This window comes from Passer domesticus, chromosome Z (genome assembly GCF_036417665.1).
Source record: "Passer domesticus isolate bPasDom1 chromosome Z, bPasDom1.hap1, whole genome shotgun sequence".
In the NCBI taxonomy this organism is placed as follows: Eukaryota; Metazoa; Chordata; class Aves; order Passeriformes; family Passeridae; genus Passer; species Passer domesticus.
Window position 1 is genome coordinate 25080513 of NC_087512.1, and position 18649 is coordinate 25099161.

Consider the following 18649-nt stretch of genomic DNA (forward strand, 5'->3'; position numbering starts at 1 on the left):
CATAATGTAATAACATATAGTAAACAACTATTGAGAACCAAGTTATGACTCTGAAAAAACCTTTTTTTTCCCCCCAATTCTTCCAATTTTCTTTTCAATTCTCAACTTAAAACAATTGTAAAAGTGTTTTGATTTTGCTCTTCTCTACATTAAAAAAGAAATCATATTTTGTCTTAAGTATTGCACTCTGACTAGTAAAAAAATAAAATAAATCTACAAATCCAAGAAAGACAAGAATTGTTTTACTCTCATCATGCTTGAATTTTATCCCAGTTGTTGATGATGCAGGCTCTTAATCTGAATGAGTAAAAAAGTCAACGTGACTGCAGACAATTCTACAAGTTTCTCAGCACTTGAACTAACAAACTGACAATGGGCTATGGGGGTGTTTGGGGGTTTTTTCTGTGATTTTTCCCACTTACATTTTCCTTAAGATGACTTCTGAATTTTTAAAATATTAAGGAACATTTTATAACTTTGGAATTTCTTATTGATATTCTAACAAAATACTAGGATTACTTTGCGACATGAGAACCTGCTTTCTTAGCACAACAGAAAAGTAACCTAAGATGCAGCTAAGATCATGACACTAGTTTGGTTTTTTTTTTTTTTATTAATTAACTTTAGAAAGGGGCAACAAAGCAAAATTCAATTTCTAAAAGGCTTCCAGGGAAGTCACCTACTCTGATATTAAAAAAACCCCAAAAACCAAAAAAAAACCAACCAGCCCAACAAACCAAGGAAACATCATGAAAAAAGCCCCAAAACCAACCAAACCAGCGCAATGACCTCTTTTCAAGTGCTAAACTTAAGTGAAGACGCTGAAGGCAGGTTGCAGCAGTGCCTGCCTTAGCCACTGAGAGGGGGACCCAAGTCTTCCAGGCACCCTACAGACACAGCCCCCGCCCGCTCCTCCAGGAGCATCTCCACCGCAAGGTGCATCAGCATACGCGTGCAGATCACAGTGGTTCGCTTCTCAGCCGAACATCCACGCCGAGAAGCAACAGTTCATTTTAACCACATACGGCGGGAAGAAAAAGGGACGAAGTACATAAAGCCAGCACCAAGTACTCTCTGCCGCTGGCCACAGAGCTCGAAGCAAACCCTTTCCCCGCTCGCTGGGTGTGCGTGGCCGGTCCCAGCACAGGGCGCCCCGGAGCGGCACCAAGGCTGCGGGCTCGGAGAAAGGCGGAGAGAGCCCGAGGGGCCCGGCGGCTGCTGCTCCCCCCGGCGAGCTCAGGCGGCCCCCCCGCAGCAGTGCCAGCCCGGCCCGGCCCGGCGGCCGCAGCTGCGGTGAGTCAGTGGGCACCAGGGCACCGCTCCTGCCAGCTGCATCCCGCCGCCGAGCATCCTCCGGCGGGGGGGCGCTGGCTCCGCGCACCGTCCTCCCTCTGCCGCGGCCGGCGGGGACCCGCGCCGGCACCGAAGGAGATGCCTCCGGAGCGGAGACGCTTACCTTGACGCTGGAGCTGCTGGTCTGGGTCTCCGCCTCGACGCTGCAGCAGTGGGGCGTCCTGGACCGGGCGGAGGCGCCGCCGGACTCCCTGCGCTCCTTGCGGCGGGGGCCGGCGGAGGGCGGCGGCTGCCGGCTCTGGTAGGCGAGGACGGAGGGGATGGAGTCGGCCGCGTCTGTCTTAACGAAGAGGCCGTGCAGGGTGGTGGTGCCCTGCGAGATCGTGGCGGTCTGGTGGGGGGAGTTGGACTCCTCCGAGTCCCGGCAGTATATCACACCGCTATGCGAGACGTGAATGCTGGGTGCGCAGCCCATCCCTTCCCTTCCCGGCCAGCCCGCCCCGCTGCACCGCCGCTCCGCTCCGCTCCCACCTGCCGCCCGCCCGGGCTGCGGGGCCGCCGCCCCTGCGCCGCGCACCCCGCGCCGCCGGCACCGGCGCCTCCCCCCGCCGCTGGCGCTGCCCCGGCCACTCCCGCCCCTGCGGCGCCTCCCCGTCACCCCTCCCGCTCCCCGCGCTGCCTCCGGGGTCCCCAGACCTGCCAAGCCCCTTCCCCTCTTCGGCAGCGCCTTACGAAGCGCCAGCGACCACCGGGCTGGGTTCACCTGCGGTGGGGGGAAGCGGAGGAGGATGAGGAGAAGGATGAGGAGAAGCATGAGAAGAAGGGTGAGAAGAATGATTATCGGTGGTGCAGCCCCCTCGTGAGCCAGGCAGAGGGTCTGTTTTCAAGCCTCCCGTAGGGACATTACACACACACACACAAACACACACACACACACACACACACACACACACACGCACGTCCCCAGCAACCCCGGTTATGCTAAATACTTAAAAAAAAAAAAGTTACAAATACTTATTTTGACAGTCAAAATGTGCCCTGCTCTTGGGTGAGCAAATCTCAGTTGTTTGGGGGTACTGAAGGGAGCAGTTTAGAGCCACATAGCACCCACTGCAAGTTAGGGAAAAAAGGCCAGAATTGTTTCACAATTCTTAATGCTGCTTTTCAATTAAGCCAATATTCAGTGACACAAGTTGCTATTTTACCCTCGGTGTCTGATAGCTGCCAATCCCTGTTTCCAGTCCCTGGAGATAATCAAGAAAAATGTTTAATGCTACAGATTTACACACCTTCTTAGCTTTCCACAGTGAATAGTTTCATTGACCACAGTGAAACTATGTAGGAGGTGTAAAGCTAAACATGGAGGTTTTAAGTCTTTGCAAGATTTTAGTTTAAATCTTTAGTTTTAAATGGCACATCATAAATCCTTCAAGAATTGGTAATGTCATCCATGCAGTATTCTTCCTGCCTAATAAAGCATTTATCTAAAACCCAGCCACCAATGAACACTTGTGTATATACCTTTTCTTCCTCTTGGAATATTACCTGATGTTTGACCACTGTTTCTTCATCTAGTTTTAGTAAATGATGTAAAAATACTAGAAATGTGAAGTATGGTTGGTGCAAGGATTGTGATGTTATACTACAAAATGGTCTGAATATGTTATTTTTGGTTCTTAATGCTTTTGAAGCACTTTCATGAATTATATTTCAGTTTACTTATAAGTGATGGTTTCACAGCTAAAAATGCCTCAGTTTAGAGAGACTTTAAGCCTTAGCCTCTGTCTGTCTTGATGCAGCGCATGAATCATTGCAATTATGGCAACATAGACAAGCACTAGTCCATCAAGACTGAGATCATCAATTTGTTTGACAAAGTATTTTCAGTTTTCCAATTACCACAGTGAACCCGTGTTGGCCCTGGTAATCACAATTTTCTAGGTAACTGTTTTCCCCACTAGTTGTCACTGTTCACAAATCCAGTTGTGGTTTACATCCTGCACATGCTATGTATTTGCATGTTTGCCGACTGCCACAGTGCTCTGCTGGTGACTATCTTTGAGGACAACCTTGGAGGCAGGCTCAGTATAAGTAAAATGAAGGAGGCTGTGCTTCATCACTCAACCATTCAGCCTTTCTTGCTGCTTAGACTGCAGTTCTGGACGAGACCTCACTCTCCCAGAGCATAATGCACTTAGTTGCAGATGAATGTGTCCTAAAACCTCACTTAATAACAGGAGAGCCAGTTTTATGCATTCACTGCAATACTCTCAAGTAAGTCTCTCTTCCTTTCTATTAACAGATGGGAAACCTAAGTGGGGGATTTGAGCTGCCTGCCCTACACTACAACTGAGATTTGGAAGAGAGCCAGGAGCTCAGGAGTGCAGGAGTGCCAGCCAGCCATACACTTGCCGGGTACACCCAAAACCTATCATTTTTGGGTAAGCGATGTTACCCAGAAGACCTCTAAGATTTGTTGACTATCTAGTTTAAGATGTTTTTTCGTGGGAATTTACCCATTTCAGATATCAATGGCACTTAGAATTTTAATAAAGGATGTGAACATAAACCATATTTTGACTTTTCAGACTGAGCTGGATGAAAATATTATGTCATACTCTAAACTGTGTTGCTAGCTATTCACAGTCCCTTTTTCTGAATTGATATCAATTATCAGATAAATTATTTTGTTAGTCAGTCATTTCCTTAACATCCCAGTATTCCAGTTTCTGCCCTGTTCCCATTGAATTCAGTGACAACTTTGCAATTGGTTTCAGACAGCATTGCAGAAATCTGCCCTCTCTCACATGGATTTCCCTTGCTTAGGTACACATTTGAGTTGATGCCAGAAAATAAGCTGTAGAATAAGAAGTCACAATCCTGGAGAAGCATTGCTGAATGCAGCCCTCAAGCAGCAACCCCCACGCTGTTTACTTTAGGTTTGTGGTGAAAGAGCACAACTAAAGAAGATAAGCGTCTCTGTGCAACGTGCCAGAGTGCTTGAGAGGAGTGAAGGCTGCTGCAGGATGGGGAACTATGTGGACTGCTGAAAAGCAACAGGAAACTGTGAAGAGTAACAATGCTTTGCCTGACGCAGAATCAAAAAGTTCTAGAACCAAAGGATGGCTGAGTTTGAAAGGGTCATCTGGTCAAATCCCCCAGACACCCAAGAAGGGCCATCTATAGCTGGTTGCTTGGGATGGGCATATCTGGAAGTTTCTTCCATGTCCATTGCCTCTGGACCTCTCACTGTGCACCACTGAAAGAGTCTGTCCTCCTTGCACCCTTCCTTCAGTTTACATCGATGAGATGTGCCCAGAGTCTGCTCTTCTCCAGGCTCAACAGTCTCAGCTCTCAGCCTCTCCTCAGAAGCACGGTGCTCAGAAGGAGCTTAGAGAGGCAAGAATACAGAACAAGTAAGTGATAATCAGTGCGAGCAGAAGCTGGAGCAGAGCTGAGTGAGTGGCTGCAGAGGGGAAGTTATGTCTGTCACTGAAGTAGGAACTGAAGGAAAGTTAAAGACTCCTTTTCCTACCATCAGTGCTCTTCCTGAATCTTGCCTGTGAGAAGACAACCATGGATCTACTGAATAAGGAGAAAGAGGGACTATTTAAAGAGGGTGCACACTTATAGCACACCTCTTATAGCACACTCCAGTCATGCTCCCGAAGTCTTCCTGCTGCAGTATGACCCGACTGATGAGCACTAAAGCAGAAGGCTTTACTGTGAGCAGCATGCACCAACCAAGGATGTACAGAAGGAACAGATATACTGAAGCAGAATCTGTCCTCAGAAATGCATATTTAGTATGGTCCCAGAATGAAGTCAGTGCATCCAGGCAATGGCAAGTATTCACGTGCATCAGTTTTTCCACTACTAAAGAGCTTTTTCTGGCTTTAACTGCAACAATATATATCCTAACAAATATTATGCTCACAGGAAACCCATATTTTACACAGGACTAATTTCAGTATGATGAATTTAAGCATATGAGTGATTTTGGAAATCAGAGGTTTCCCTGAAACATCTTTTATTTTTTGTTTTTCCAGTAGAAATACATTCTCTGTGGTGTTTACACCTGCAAATCTCCCCAGAATAAGGAAAATATACTCTTCAAAACTTTATATTCCTTCCAAAGCCAGTCATAGGCTTCACTCTGATCTCACTATTAAGGCTTTAAGCTCTGAGTAGATTGCTAAGTTTATGTTGGTATTATTGGAAGCATCATCTCTAAATCCCAGTTCTTTGCAGTGAGAATATACTACTTCAGAGGTCCTATTTTACAGAGACTTGAAAATCTGGTACTTGACAACCCACTATTGATGACAGTTACCTCTATTCATGGGTCATTTACTGTAAAAAAAGTTTAAGAATGTATAAATAAGCCTGTACAAAAGGAAAAAACAAACTTTACCAGGCTCTTAGGCTCAACAGTTTCTCAGTCTTTTCATATTGGTCCAACAAATTTCTTAACTGCAGTAAACAATAACATCCTGTACACCCAGATCACAGCAAATACCTAAGAATTATTTAAATTATCCAGACTCCATACACTGTATTTAACTTAAACTAGATATGAGAACTAGAATATAAACTAGTCATGACAGCTAGAATAGAACTTTTGTCGGTACACCACTGTTTGGTTAAAAAAAACCCCATCTTTATGGTACTTTGATAATGTATGATATATCATCAAATGGTAACTTCATGCTTTTACTCATCAACAATAGAAGAAATCATGGAATTTGGAAATTAAAAATATATTAAATACAAGAGATGAAGGTTACTTTTGCTTGAGAAAGAGCAAAGTGTGATTTTCAGTCCACAAATCCAATGACTCACTCAACAAAGATGAAGAGGAACATCACTAACAGTAATGACCTCTCTCAAATTCAGCCAAAAAGCAAAATAATCCTTTTTTCTTAACAACTCCTGCCCCAAATTCCTTTAATTTCATAACTTTGAAAAATCACTAATTGCAGCAAAGCTGTGTTTAAATACCTTGATTTTGTTACACTGTTTCTGTCACTGCTGTGAATAATTGTCTCCCAGTCGCAAAATTCTACAAAAAATTTACCTTCCGGTAGGTATTGTTCAATAGAATGAGGTTCCTGGAATTGCTTGCTAATCTCACCATTGAACTTGACTTTCATCTTCCTTTAATAGTCAGGTTTTGATGGGCTTGGACAACGCCACTTATTTCAGTTTTGCCCAGAAGCTAATAAAATACTTTACATTATGGATATTTTGGAAGCAGGGAAAGAAGCCTGTTGCAAGGGAGCAAAGCTGAAGAGGAAATTCGGTCTGGTTTCCACTAGCAGCCCTTGCCACTGCATATTTGCCAGGCACAAATTGTTCTGAGTGCACAGAGGGGCAGGTGGCCTTCTCTCACTCTACTTTCTCCACTGCTTTGCATGCGAGCAAGGAAGTTCATTGTTTCCTGCCCTTCTCTGTCCGCAGTTGTTTCTCCCTCCCTCTCCTACAGGTAGAAGATGCAGTCCTGGCATTTTGCTCCTCACCGCTGAGAGGTGATGAGCTGCCCCAGGGATGCAGATTCCCTCCTGGAGATGAACACCTGTAATTTTCCCTAGAATGGGCCAAAATGGTACTGTCCTTACTACCAGCTTTATTTCGAGAGACACAGCAACCCTTTACTACAACGTTTTGAAGAGGAAGACTAACATACAGAAACACTTAGCAACAACAGTCTTCAGCCACTAGCAGTAGCAACAGTTTTACCGGAGGAGCTTAGCTTCTGGCAGGACAGTGGCCACACACTTCTAGTTATGAGCAAGTTTTCTAGAACAAGACGGATCACACCACATTTAACAGGCTTAGGCTGCTGCACTGGAACAGACCCTTTGATTTGCCTTTGTGTTGGCTGGAATCAAATACTCCACAGCACTCAAAAGCTAAGAAATGCAGCTGTAGGCTCTCCTACAGCACTGAACAGTTCTCCCAAGCAGCACTTGGTGGTCGTTTCCTCAAAAGCAGCTTGTTCTTTGCTCGTTATTACTTCAACAACAGAACTCTTCTCCCTTGATTTATTGCTCTCCGGGAATATCTGCACAGAAAATCCCTCTTGGGTGGTCACGGCACCACCGGAAAGGTTGACTCCTTGGCTTTGGAGCTCCGGGCACTAAGCACAACTCCCGGCGAAGCCGAGCCGCGCTGAGCGGGGCCGGGCAGCCGCCGCGGCTGCACTGGCGGTAGAGAGGGAGAACGCCGGGAAAATGTCAGCAGCCCCTGGGGTCGTCCCACCAGCCCCTGACCCTCCCGGCTTCCCCTTACCTTCTTCCCCGGCCGGTTCATCCTCCAAGGAGCGGCAGGGAGCGGGGCCCGGTGAGCGGGGCTGGCGCGGCGGCCGCAGCGCCTTCCGCGGGGCCGGCCCGCCCCCGGGCTCCGCGCCGGCCCCGCTCGGCTGGCAGCGCTCCGCAAAGATGAGCTTCGCCTCCAAGCCTCCCGTCGGGAAGGAGCGCAAAAAGGCTTCCCGAGTTATCCTGCCCCACGGGCCTCTTCTTGCCCCTGCGCTGGATCATTGTTTGCCCTGATCGGGAACATTTAGTAATGGGGTAAAGCGCCCGGGGAAAGTACGGCCAACCAAGTGCTCTGAGGCTAGCATGATTCACATGGCTAAGATTTACACAGCTCTCCTTGAGAGAGAGAGAGTGGTAAATCCACAAGCAGAACTGATAGCTTGCTGCAGGAGCTTTTCAGGATCCTCCAGTAAAACCCAGCCTCACACTCGAGGAGAAGGGACACAAATTGACTGGAGTTGAGAAAGAGTAGCATAGCCACGATCTGAGGCAAATATAAGCTGCCAGAGGTAGGGCTGGAAACATATTTCGAACAGCCTGTATTAATCTTTGAGATATACTAGTATACAGCATGTACACGGGAGGTGGAAAGCATCATCTTGGGAATGACATCTTTGGGCTTCACTCTTTCACTTTATTACTCTTCCACCATGCGTTAGAAACAGCTAAGGCCTGCTTTTCCTTTTTGAGTACTGCTGTTTCTGCAGAGTTCATTAATATTGTCAATGCTTTGTAAAGGTACACAAGGCCTCAATGAGGGAACTCTGTAAGATACTCAGGCAGCACCATAAAAAAACAATCCCTACCCCCCCAAAAAAATCAAAGGCTTGCATACAAGGCAGTAGAGAATATCACAAAAGCAGAGCAACATTAAAGATGACTGGGAGCTTTGGGACAAGTAGTGATCAAGTCACAGCAACTGTCTAACCAAAACCACCAAAAACCCCAACTACTACACAAAATAAACCAAACACACTAAACCTGTGCAGAAAATTAGTTCTAGACGGAAGAAGCAGAACCAGCATTGATCAGCAGGTTATGTCAGATTGAGGCTAGGGACTGTGAAGATCTGCCCTATTTCTAGTGAAAAAGACACACAGTCAGCAAATACAATCCTTGAGCTCCCCAGAAATGCTAGACATTGCACATATTGAAATGTCCTCAAAAGCAGCTCAGAACATCCCCCTTTTTGTGGCCATACATCTGCAAGAGCTGTTGTCTGGGAGCTCATGTGACAGAGTGACCTTGACACTCTCTCAAGGTCCTGGTCCTGCATGGATGGGCTAGGTGGGAGGTTAGCTACAGCCTCAGCTGAGCACAGCCATAATCTTGGATACTTGGCACTGCAGTCCTGATGTAGTCTGAAAGGAGGCATAACCTTCTTTCTTCAGAACCTCTGCACAAGTGGCAGGTATCAGTCAGCCAGCTGGAAATCTCAGAATCAGCTTTGCCAGGTTATTTCCAATAACAGTCAGAGAATAAAGCATCACAGTCTGCTTTCCCAGGTGGACAAATTAGGGACTAATTAATTACTCTTGCTATTCTGTGCAGCCATGCTGTCTTTGCAATAAAAACCCAGAAGTATCTTACACAGCCATGGCATCACAATAAGGGCAGGGTGCTCATCTGGACACAGGGGCTCCAAGGGCCCCCAGCACAAAGTTTTGGAATCAGCAACCACAGACTTTTTTGCAGTTTCCTCACAGTCTTTTCCTGCATTTCTCCTTCATTATTTTTTAATGCAGTCCTCATGCACCACCTAGAATTTAATCTCTCTGCAGGTTTTCAGACCATCACAAGAACAAACATAAAAAAAATCATTAAAGGTTCATGTTAAGAGCTGAAGTAAACAGATAGCTAACAATACTGTCTAGTAGAGCACAGCTGGATGAACAGGACACTGCCTGACTGAGATTTACCATGTGATGTGTGCTCAGAAAAGTATTGCTTGTGGCTAAGAAGGAACCATTTTTTTCAGAGAGCAAACACCATTTATTATTATTATTATTATTATTAGTAGTAGTAGTAGTAGTAGTAGCAGTAGTAGTAGTAGTAGTAACAACAATAGTTATAGATTTAGATTCCTGGTCAATTCACTGCCATTTTATATAAAATATAAAGGTGACAAAGCTGTGGGCTTTATGCTGCCTTTTAGGTGGCTGGTTCTTGGGCAGACGCAGTCCCTCTTCTTGAGCCTGGACTTGAACCACAGATGAAATAGAATTGCTGCTCACTTCAGAGTGAGGGGTGTCAGTTCAAAGAGTTTCCAGCAGAATTCAGAGAGTCCTGATAGCATTTGATTTTGATAGGACTGCTAACATGAGTGAAAGGCTACAGGATACTTCACTAATCCTCTTATCTATAGACTTCATAATGTATTAATTATTCAGTTTGCCATAGTTAATCTTTCACAGTGTAATCTTTGTATGCAGTCAATTCCATAATATTTTAAGTACATATCAGCTGATGTTATAAATTGCATCAGTTGATATATACAGTAGCTTCTTGTCTTGCCTTGGAGTGGATCATTGGTTGATAGACAAACCATTTATTGTTACACGTGGTCGGATGGAACTATTTTATGTTCTTATGAATAAAAAAAAGTAATTAAATATAAAACCAGTATAGAACTAGCACAGCAAAATTTATAAACTACAACCTAGAAAGCCACAAACATCACACAAGGCAAATACTCATGAGGGATATTGCTTCTCTCTAGATTTAGTGCAAATCAGAAGAGAACACTACGCAACACTTAAGAAGAACTACAGATAGTGAAATGCCCAATTTAAAGGAGCCGGACTAGCAAAATCAAGTATTCTAAGATATTTTTGTCTAGAATAGGGAACATAATTTCACCACATATTTCAGATGAGCTTTTCTTACTTTCAAGTATATTTAGGACACCTAAGGACAGGTCCTTTGGTCAGCATGAGGACATTGTTTGGTTCTATCATAATGCATCACTGGTGGGTCATATGGTCCATTCCTGGTTCTGTAGTAAGCCATGCCACTAATAGAATCAGAGGAAGGAGACATTCTCTAATTGGGAAACAGTTTAAAGGAACTCAGTAATTCCTCATTTGCACTGTATTCTTTAAAAAAAAAAAAAGGAATTGCAGAGAAAACTCGTATTAAAAGTAGTGTAAAATAAGAATCTTCTCTATCTCAAGCAAAGTTCTCTGTACTTTTTGCTGTCTCTCACAAATGAACAGTAACTAATAGCTTTGGGAATTTGCTGTTGAGTATTCACTGACATAAATTTTGCTATAAAATAGTATTAGGAGTATTCATCTTAGCCATTGTAGGGAAATTCTTCTTCTCATTTTGGCAGGCTGTGTACTTACTGAGAATATCTTCCATCCTGGAAAGACATGAACATGGCTTTCAAGAGCTACAAATACTTGGCAAAATCCTGTTACTTGGCTAGGGCACAAAAGAAGGGAGCGGCATGAATCACTCTGTGCCTGTAATCTCTCAGGGTAACGCTTCAAACACACAAACATGAATTCACTATTTTAGAGCACTCCACAGCAGGACCGTGTTGTAAGCAATCCTTTGTCAAAGATGATTATTACATCACAGACTGTGTACTTGTGTGACACCCATGCATGGATGGACAGGCACAGGGCTCATGCCAGGGTAACTATGATGAATACAAACTTCACGTGAGTCACTGACATTTTAAAAACTCATCAGTTCTGGGACAAAAAACAATATACCTGTGCCAAATGTGTATTAATACGATGTTTACAAATGAATGCTTCTGCACCTGCTAGAATACAAATATTTTAACAGGTGCATTTGAAAACTCTCCAATGTTATTGCTTAAGACCAGCAATAGTAATAACTATTGTTATTACCCAGCTCATTGTACAGAAATAATCTAATTTTTTCATCTCTTTGTAATAATGGAACAAACATGCACAAATACAATCAGTCCCAAACAACTAACGAGACAGACACAGCAGAAAGAATAATTTCTGTTGCATGTTATAATGTCTAATGCAGAGCCATTGTACCAAAAAATACTGTATACAGATGTGCAAGTCATGGTTTTCTAGAAATAGATGCAGTTTAGAAAGTCTGACACTCTTTTTGGCATTTTTGTTTTCTGTTCTACAGATTAATTAGTGTAGCAAACAGAAGAATGAGTTACTCTAGGAATGACTAAAATGATTTAATCTTAGAAATACAGCAAAGGCTCCTTAGGTCCAGCATTGGCAGGAAAAAAAGCCACCAAACCATTCTATTTCATGTAACATTAAAATTGCATATCCTTTGCATGCAGTAGTCTCAGGGTATCTATAAATTTGTTGTAGTTCTGTTAGGCTTGGAGAAAAAATGTCCAGAGCAGAAATTGAAAACACTTCAAAAGCAACACTTCCAAAAAAAACCCCAAAAACCACTAAACCCAAAACAACAAAAACCCATAAAGAGCATAATAAAACATACTAATTTGTGAAGAATCTGGTGGTGGCAGAACTATACATTTCTCTCTGAGCTGCACAGTCTCTTTAGCACAACAGCTGCAATCTGCTTATTTCCGCAAGCAATGAAGATGACTTGTGTTGTCTTCCAAGAAGCATCCAAGCAGCATCTTCACTACATTCTTCCCAGCTGTGGTAGTAGGTATGTTAAAAACTGCACAAAAGGCACAGAAGTCCTTTGCACATGGCAAATGAGAGTATAAAAAGCTGTGGGGTGTTCAAGGCTTAATGCTCTAAGGGCAGTAACAAAGCGGCGCAGTTACCCCTTTGCACCTCATTCCTGAAGGCAACCTGAAATTTCATAAACCTGGGGGTTTGAGTCACTAAACTGCTTGCTGCATACCAACAGTTTTACTCACAAAGTGGCAACATGGTATCTGCCAAGCCAAGTCTGCCCTGTACGGTTGCAGTCTGCAGTTCATTCAGCTTGTAGACTCCACATGGGTATGGATGGATTGCTGGAGGGGTGGCAACCAGGTCCTACCTATCTTACCACCTTCTTTGCCATTGTGCTGGGTTGCTCTGCATGGCTGTGTAATGCCTTCTGAGCTTACAGCTGATGAATATGCTCCCCTTTAAGAGACAGGCTGATATCTCACAGGTCCCCAGCCTGGAAAATCACACCACACAGACTGCAAGACCTCCAGAAGCAAAGCACTCCTCACAGAACTCACAGAAAAAGGTAAAGGTACTACTCAGTTGAGTGATAATTTCTGGTGCAAGGACAGAAGTATGAACACTACCATTCTTCCCCAGCTTATTTCTGGTAACAGAATTTTAACATGAGATTGCAGGTCAGAGGGCAGTGCAACCTACTTCTGGAAACACCCCCTAGAAAAGCCTAGGGAAGCAAGACCATTTACAACAATATACAATTCCTGGCAAACTTGTTTGTTGACCCCAGACCATTTTCATCTGCAAGTCAGGTAGGTAAAATATTTTTTATCTGCAACTGCAAATCACTGTGTGCAATGTTTACAGGCCTGTATCAATAAACCAAGTTCATAATTTTAAAATCTGACTTTAAAATGACATAATGGGTTTCTCAGTGCATTGTATGAGAGGAATTATTTTTCCATAGTGGGTTATTTCAGATGCTAACAAATGTCACAACTTCAGCGAAAGAAGGAAACAAACCTCAGTAAAAAAAATTGTGCTGCCTTAGTCTTATGACAGTACCCACTAATGTTTATTAAGATGTGCTTTTGCAGAGACAACCCCCCCTCAGTTTCCCTTCAAACATCCAAATTCATCCCAGTTCTTCTCCCTTCACTGTGTCTATTCTCCCCTCTGTGAGCTTTTTCTCTCTTGCAGTTTTTGCCCTTTTGCCCTGCCCGTCTACCTTTGCTTTCTAGTCAAAAAAACCTTTTCCATAGCAATAATAGTCTGTAAAACTATTGCCTTCTCACACCATCTTTCTCTCACCTCCAAGATTTTGGATTATGCTGTTGCTATCTCTATCTAATTTTCCTGTAATTAAGTGGTGACCCCTTAAATCAGCTTTCTGCTTTCTGCTTTCTCACTAATCCATCAAGCAGTTCTTTTAAAGGCTGATAATATTCCCATCTATCAGAGTCCTCCATATTGCTGGAAGAGTCAATAGTGACAGTGACCATGCACTCACAGGACAATCATGATTTCCAGTTAATTGAGTACAACCAGAAGTAGGATTCTAAATATAAAAAAGATCAATGGGGAAAAAAGAAATTATCAAATAAAACCAAGAGAGAAAAATTATCCCAAAGCAGTTCTGCTTTCTCCTATCTGTGACCATCATCACATATTCATCCTATCTTATGACCAAGAGTCAAAATTAAAATGATCAAAATTAAGTTAACCCAGCTGCACACATACCATACACTCTGCCCATTGCAAGATCATCATCTACAGCTACTGTTGCTCTTTTACTTACATGACTCTGAAATAATACAGATCAAAAATACTGAAGGCAGATGGATGACTTTCTCATCCTTCTTTGTACAAGGAGTAGTTTAGCATCAGTTAGCACTTAATATGACCACAATTATACAGATGCATTTGCTTCAGCAGGTCAGCAAAACCTCCCTGAAGAAATTGTGATACCCACTTCTACACAGAACAATGAAAAAAAGAATCAGAAGTACAATCTGTTCTCAAAAGGAGTGAATTCATTGAAAGTCTAAGAAAACTCCTTGTCATTGTCCCTGAAAAATTACATTCTAAACCAAGTACCTAAAAACTCTGGCTTACTCTGGAACAATTTCATCCACAATATGCCTGCAGAGCTGTATACAGCAAAGGCACTCAATTCTGCATCCACAGGCTGGTCAGGCACTTTTCTGTGTTTCTTTACACTGCTTTCTTTACAGAGACTTTATCTCCTTTTCTCACCCATCTTTAAAATTTCCAATAGCCTACAGTCATGTATACTTTTCTTCTTGCCCTTTGGGTGCTTTCTTTCCTTCCAATCCACTCAATCCATGAACCCCCTAAAAGGTGGGCTTGGTTTTGGGTTTTTTTACTATAATCTCTCAAACCAATCTTTAGTTAAATAATGGTTCTTTACAGTTTCTAGGCCTATCTGGTAGACTGAAGCAGAAATAGGGAATAAAAATAATATTGTTTGGGTTTTCTTTGCACTGTCTAGGTATGTGGTGTTCCACAGATTACTCAATTACCGCCAAAGCCTAGTTAATCTGTGAGGCTGGTTGCTAGCTGTTCAGATGTTCTGATTATGTAAAATTTTCCTATTTTTGACCCTGGAGAGTATAGAAGAGTCTACACACAAAGTTTTTGAAGTCACCACAAATACTCCCCCCTGGTGGAAGTTTTTAACACAGGATAGCATTACACAGTGCAGTGAAATTTACTTACAGAAGAGTGGCAACACTTATCATGCATGAGGCTTATGCAAGTTCTGTGCATTTGCATAAGCTTTTTAGTACTGGTGACACGGTGAATAGCTTTTGGACATGGAATGTCTCCTTGCATGGGAAATGGAAGGTGGTAAGTTTGGAGAAGACATATATATTTATTTCTCAGAATGGGACAGAGAAAGGAGTGAGCCATGTACTACAGGTTTGCTTATGCTGGTCCTGAATTGATGGATTCGATCACGTTTAATTACTTGGAAGCTGTTGTTTTATGTTGATTTCACATTTGCAGAGTAGTAAGGCATGTCTGGCCACATGAGGAGTGATGGAGTAACAGTATTTGTGCTGTGCTGATCATTAAAAATTAAAATAACGCCAAGATGATGGAGAACTAAGGGGTTCAGCAAGAACCCCTCACCTTGCAGGAGCTCTAAATTAAGAGACACAGGGAAAACAAACAAGCAAACGAACGAAACAGCCAAAACAGGTAGGAACATGAGAATTAAAGGCACGGCCAGCTGCATAGCAGCCCCAAATCCCTGAAAGGACGATACGAATTGCCAGTAATACTGCGGCCTGAGCACCCTCTGGTGGCCCAGAAAGAACAGCTCCAGAGATGAAAACGCGGTCCCGCAAGGGCAGGAACGCGGGAGAACGCGGCGTCTCACCGACCTTGTTCGGACAATTGATCACTGTTCGCACGTCTTCACTGGAAGACAGGAGAACAACTAAACATTCAAAACCAGTTTAATTATTTATCTTCATGCATTTTGTTCCTAGCATTTGCTTAATTTTCATGTCATCTGACTGGTTAAGAACTTGTGTTAATTTAAAACTATTTTAGTACAATAATTTTCTTTGGAATGTGATATTAGAATCAAATTTAAAAAAAAGACAGTATAACAATATTGGGAGGGAAATATGGAGGAAAAAGAAGTAAATTTTGAAGTGCTTTTCAATATATTGATGCCATCAAAGTATATTTTAATTTAATTGCAGAACATACTGAAGTTACTTGGTTTCCATGCAAGGCTATTCACTGTTTTGCACTTGTATTTAACCTGGAAAAATAGTGGAGAGTGATCTAATCTGTCGTGTTCATACACCACAGCTTTATAGTTCCATATTTTTCAGGAAAAAATTAAACTAAATTTTACATATGGGAGTATTTTTACCTATGTACAGAATGTTTCATGTTTTACTCTTTTCTGCAATTATTTGACTTACAGTCTGTTATCAGTTGGGTTCACTGTTCAAGAAATGTAAAAACAGTGTACTGTTTGTCCTGGTTTCAGCCAGGGTAGAGTTAATTTCTTCTCAGTAGCTGTGACAGTGCTGTGTTTTGGATTCCAAATGAGAATGGTGTTGATAATACACTGATGTTTTGGCTTTTTGCTAAGTCCTGTTTATCCTAAGCCAAAGACTTTTTTTTCCCTTGTCTCGTGCTCTGCCAGTGAGGAGATAAAAATAAACAAACTGGGAGGGAGCATACTGGAACAGGTAACCCAAAGTGCCCAAAGGGGTACCCCACATCACAGAAGGTCATGCCCAGTATATAAACTGGGGAGAGTTACTCAGAAGGGGGGCCAGTCTGGGTTTGGGAAGGGAGGTCTGGCACTGGTCATCGGGTGTTGAGCAATTGCAGAGTGCAGCACTTGTTTTTTTTTTCCTTTTCTTCTTCTTATGTATTATTATTTACCATTATTAGTGTGTTTTTCTTTATTTTAAATTATTAAATTGTTCTTATCTCAACAAAAGTTTTATTTCAACTCTTCTCCCCATTCCACTAGGATGGGAGAGGAAGAGAGAGAGCCTTGAGGGAGTGGCTACATGGTGTTTCAAGCCCATCTGAACTTAAAAACACTATTAAAAGAAAAAAAAAATCATCTGAGATAGCATGAGACTTCTCTTTCCTATGGAAATTTCATATATTTACCACATTTCTAGATCCACCAGACATTATTCCTGGAGACTCTGCCATAATAAAGGCACTTGTTAGAAAGAGTTTAAGTATTGCTGTCAGACACAAGTCCAGCTCTTATATTCTCTTACCTCTACTACAGCTTACCTAACTAAGTTTCCCTGGTTTTCTCCTGTTTTCAACAATTAAAAAAAAATAAAAATCATGCATATATTGCTTAGGCTCCTATGTAAATTGACCATGTTCTCAGGCTTATGGATTGAGAAAATGGAAAATATCTTGCGTGCCAGATGAAAAGCATGGACTACAATAATCCTTCTAAATAATTTAAAAATCCAGGGCAAAATATCACTCCAAAATGGTTAAGAGCCTGGAATTTGGAGGTCTAAATGCTGGAGTATTTCAGACTGGTCACAAAAAATTTTGAGTGTCCTTGCTCAGAGTCCTGAATACAGGTCCACTAAAAATGCAAATTCCCTCTTAACCAGTCACCTACTAAGAGAAAAATCAAAGTGAGAATGCCAGCAGATGTGTCTAGTTACCACTTATCTTTTAGTTTCTCATCTTCTCCTTAAATACATGAGGGGAATAATTTATACTTTGATTATAAGATATGTATCAGAGGGGTCATTTAAAATCTTTGGTAGAGCATGTATTTCAGAAATACAAGCAGAGAAAAAAAAATCTTCATTACAGTTAATTACAGTTAAAATGGATTTGGAAGAGAAACTACTCAGATTTTAAAGGCAGCCATGAAAAATGTAATGAGAGTCAGATCCTGCACTTACCCCAGTTTTCACTGATGTAAGCCTGCTGCCTTTGAAAGACTTTCTCTCCCTTTATACTCCTCCCAGTGAGACGAGAATCAGGCCTGCAGCCTACCTGCCCACCCTCGCCATGATGATGATGAGAACGATAATGAAAAAATTAATGGACCTGGAGTCAGTATTAAAAATTGCTTGTACCTAATACTAATTTTCCTCATGGCTGTGAAGCCCTCTTTTTGATGAGAAGAAAAACAGAACAGTTACCAGCTGTTCACATAATGACGAACACTAATAAGGGAAGACATGCATGTTAATGAGCTGGGGGAGGGAAATCAGAAGGGGCACTCATCAGTGCAGCTGTCAGTGCAAATCCTTCCTCTGAGTATTTTGGAAATCTGATGGCATGTCGGCATGTTACACTGGCAAATAGGCTTGAGAATGAAATCAGCCCCAGCTAAGGAAAATAGCACTTCTAGAGTCTACTTTCAGCCCTGGCCAGGTGATCAACCTGTCTTTCACCACACTGTTAACAGTATTAGGACAGGTATTCTCACCACATGTGTCATCTTCTAAAACATTATTATTGCAGTCACAAATGAACAGTCAAACTGAGATGACCTCATGGGTCCAGCAGAGAACAACAAGTAAAGAGAGATGTGTGGATCAGAACTGTTAGGAGAATAAGGATGCCCTTTGTATTCTCTGATCTGTATATCACAAAAACAAACTGAAGCTTAAAGGCTTGTCTGCATGCTGAGCTCTGGTGTCTTCTTTCAAAGAAGTGATGTCAACCTTGCAGTTTTTCCAGCGCAAAACACAGCAAAAATCAGTGGTCCCTTAGTTTAAAGCCAGTATTTTCACCAGGTTTGGGTCACAGAAGCACAGGCTTATGCTGAAATAAGCTATTCAGCACAAAGCAAAGTTTGCATTTAGGCTTTCAGTACTCTAATTAGCCTACCTCAATTTTGTGAAGACAGCACCTGCTCCCAGGAGTTGTAGGTGTGACAGA

At 42.5% G+C, this 18649-nt stretch overlaps 1 protein-coding gene and 2 long non-coding RNA genes across 11 annotated transcripts in view; 2 read left to right on the forward strand and 1 right to left on the reverse strand.

The window, feature by feature from the left end:
* Positions 1-11188, reverse strand: part of PDE8B (phosphodiesterase 8B) — an 80275-nt gene extending 69087 nt beyond the window's left edge. For 2 of the 6 annotated variants that reach the window (XM_064403833.1, XM_064403832.1), the window contains exon 1: positions 1457-1856. In XM_064403833.1, coding sequence (XP_064259903.1) covers positions 1457-1768 — 312 coding nt within the window. In that variant the 5' untranslated portion in view covers positions 1769-1856. Of the gene's footprint in view, positions 1-1456; positions 1857-7584; positions 7672-10957 lie in introns of those variants that run through there. The other 4 variants (XM_064403836.1, XM_064403837.1, XM_064403835.1 and 1 more) reach the window with 4 other exon arrangements.
* LOC135289954 (uncharacterized) lies at positions 1472-7357 on the forward strand. The gene is made up of 3 exons (XR_010352686.1): positions 1472-1594; positions 3596-3734; positions 4120-7357. It is a non-coding gene; the product is annotated as an uncharacterized LOC135289954 (long non-coding RNA).
* On the forward strand, positions 10803-16803 carry LOC135289950 (uncharacterized). 4 transcript variants are annotated; one of them, XR_010352676.1, is made up of 5 exons: positions 10803-11278; positions 12164-12242; positions 12702-12782; positions 12895-13026; positions 16743-16803. It is a non-coding gene; the product is annotated as an uncharacterized LOC135289950 (long non-coding RNA). The 4 variants fall into 4 exon arrangements; XR_010352677.1 differs by lacking the exon at positions 16743-16803 and adding an exon at positions 15245-16490; XR_010352679.1 differs by lacking the exon at positions 16743-16803 and adding an exon at positions 13674-13932.
* The last annotated feature ends 1846 nt before the right edge of the window (positions 16804-18649 follow it).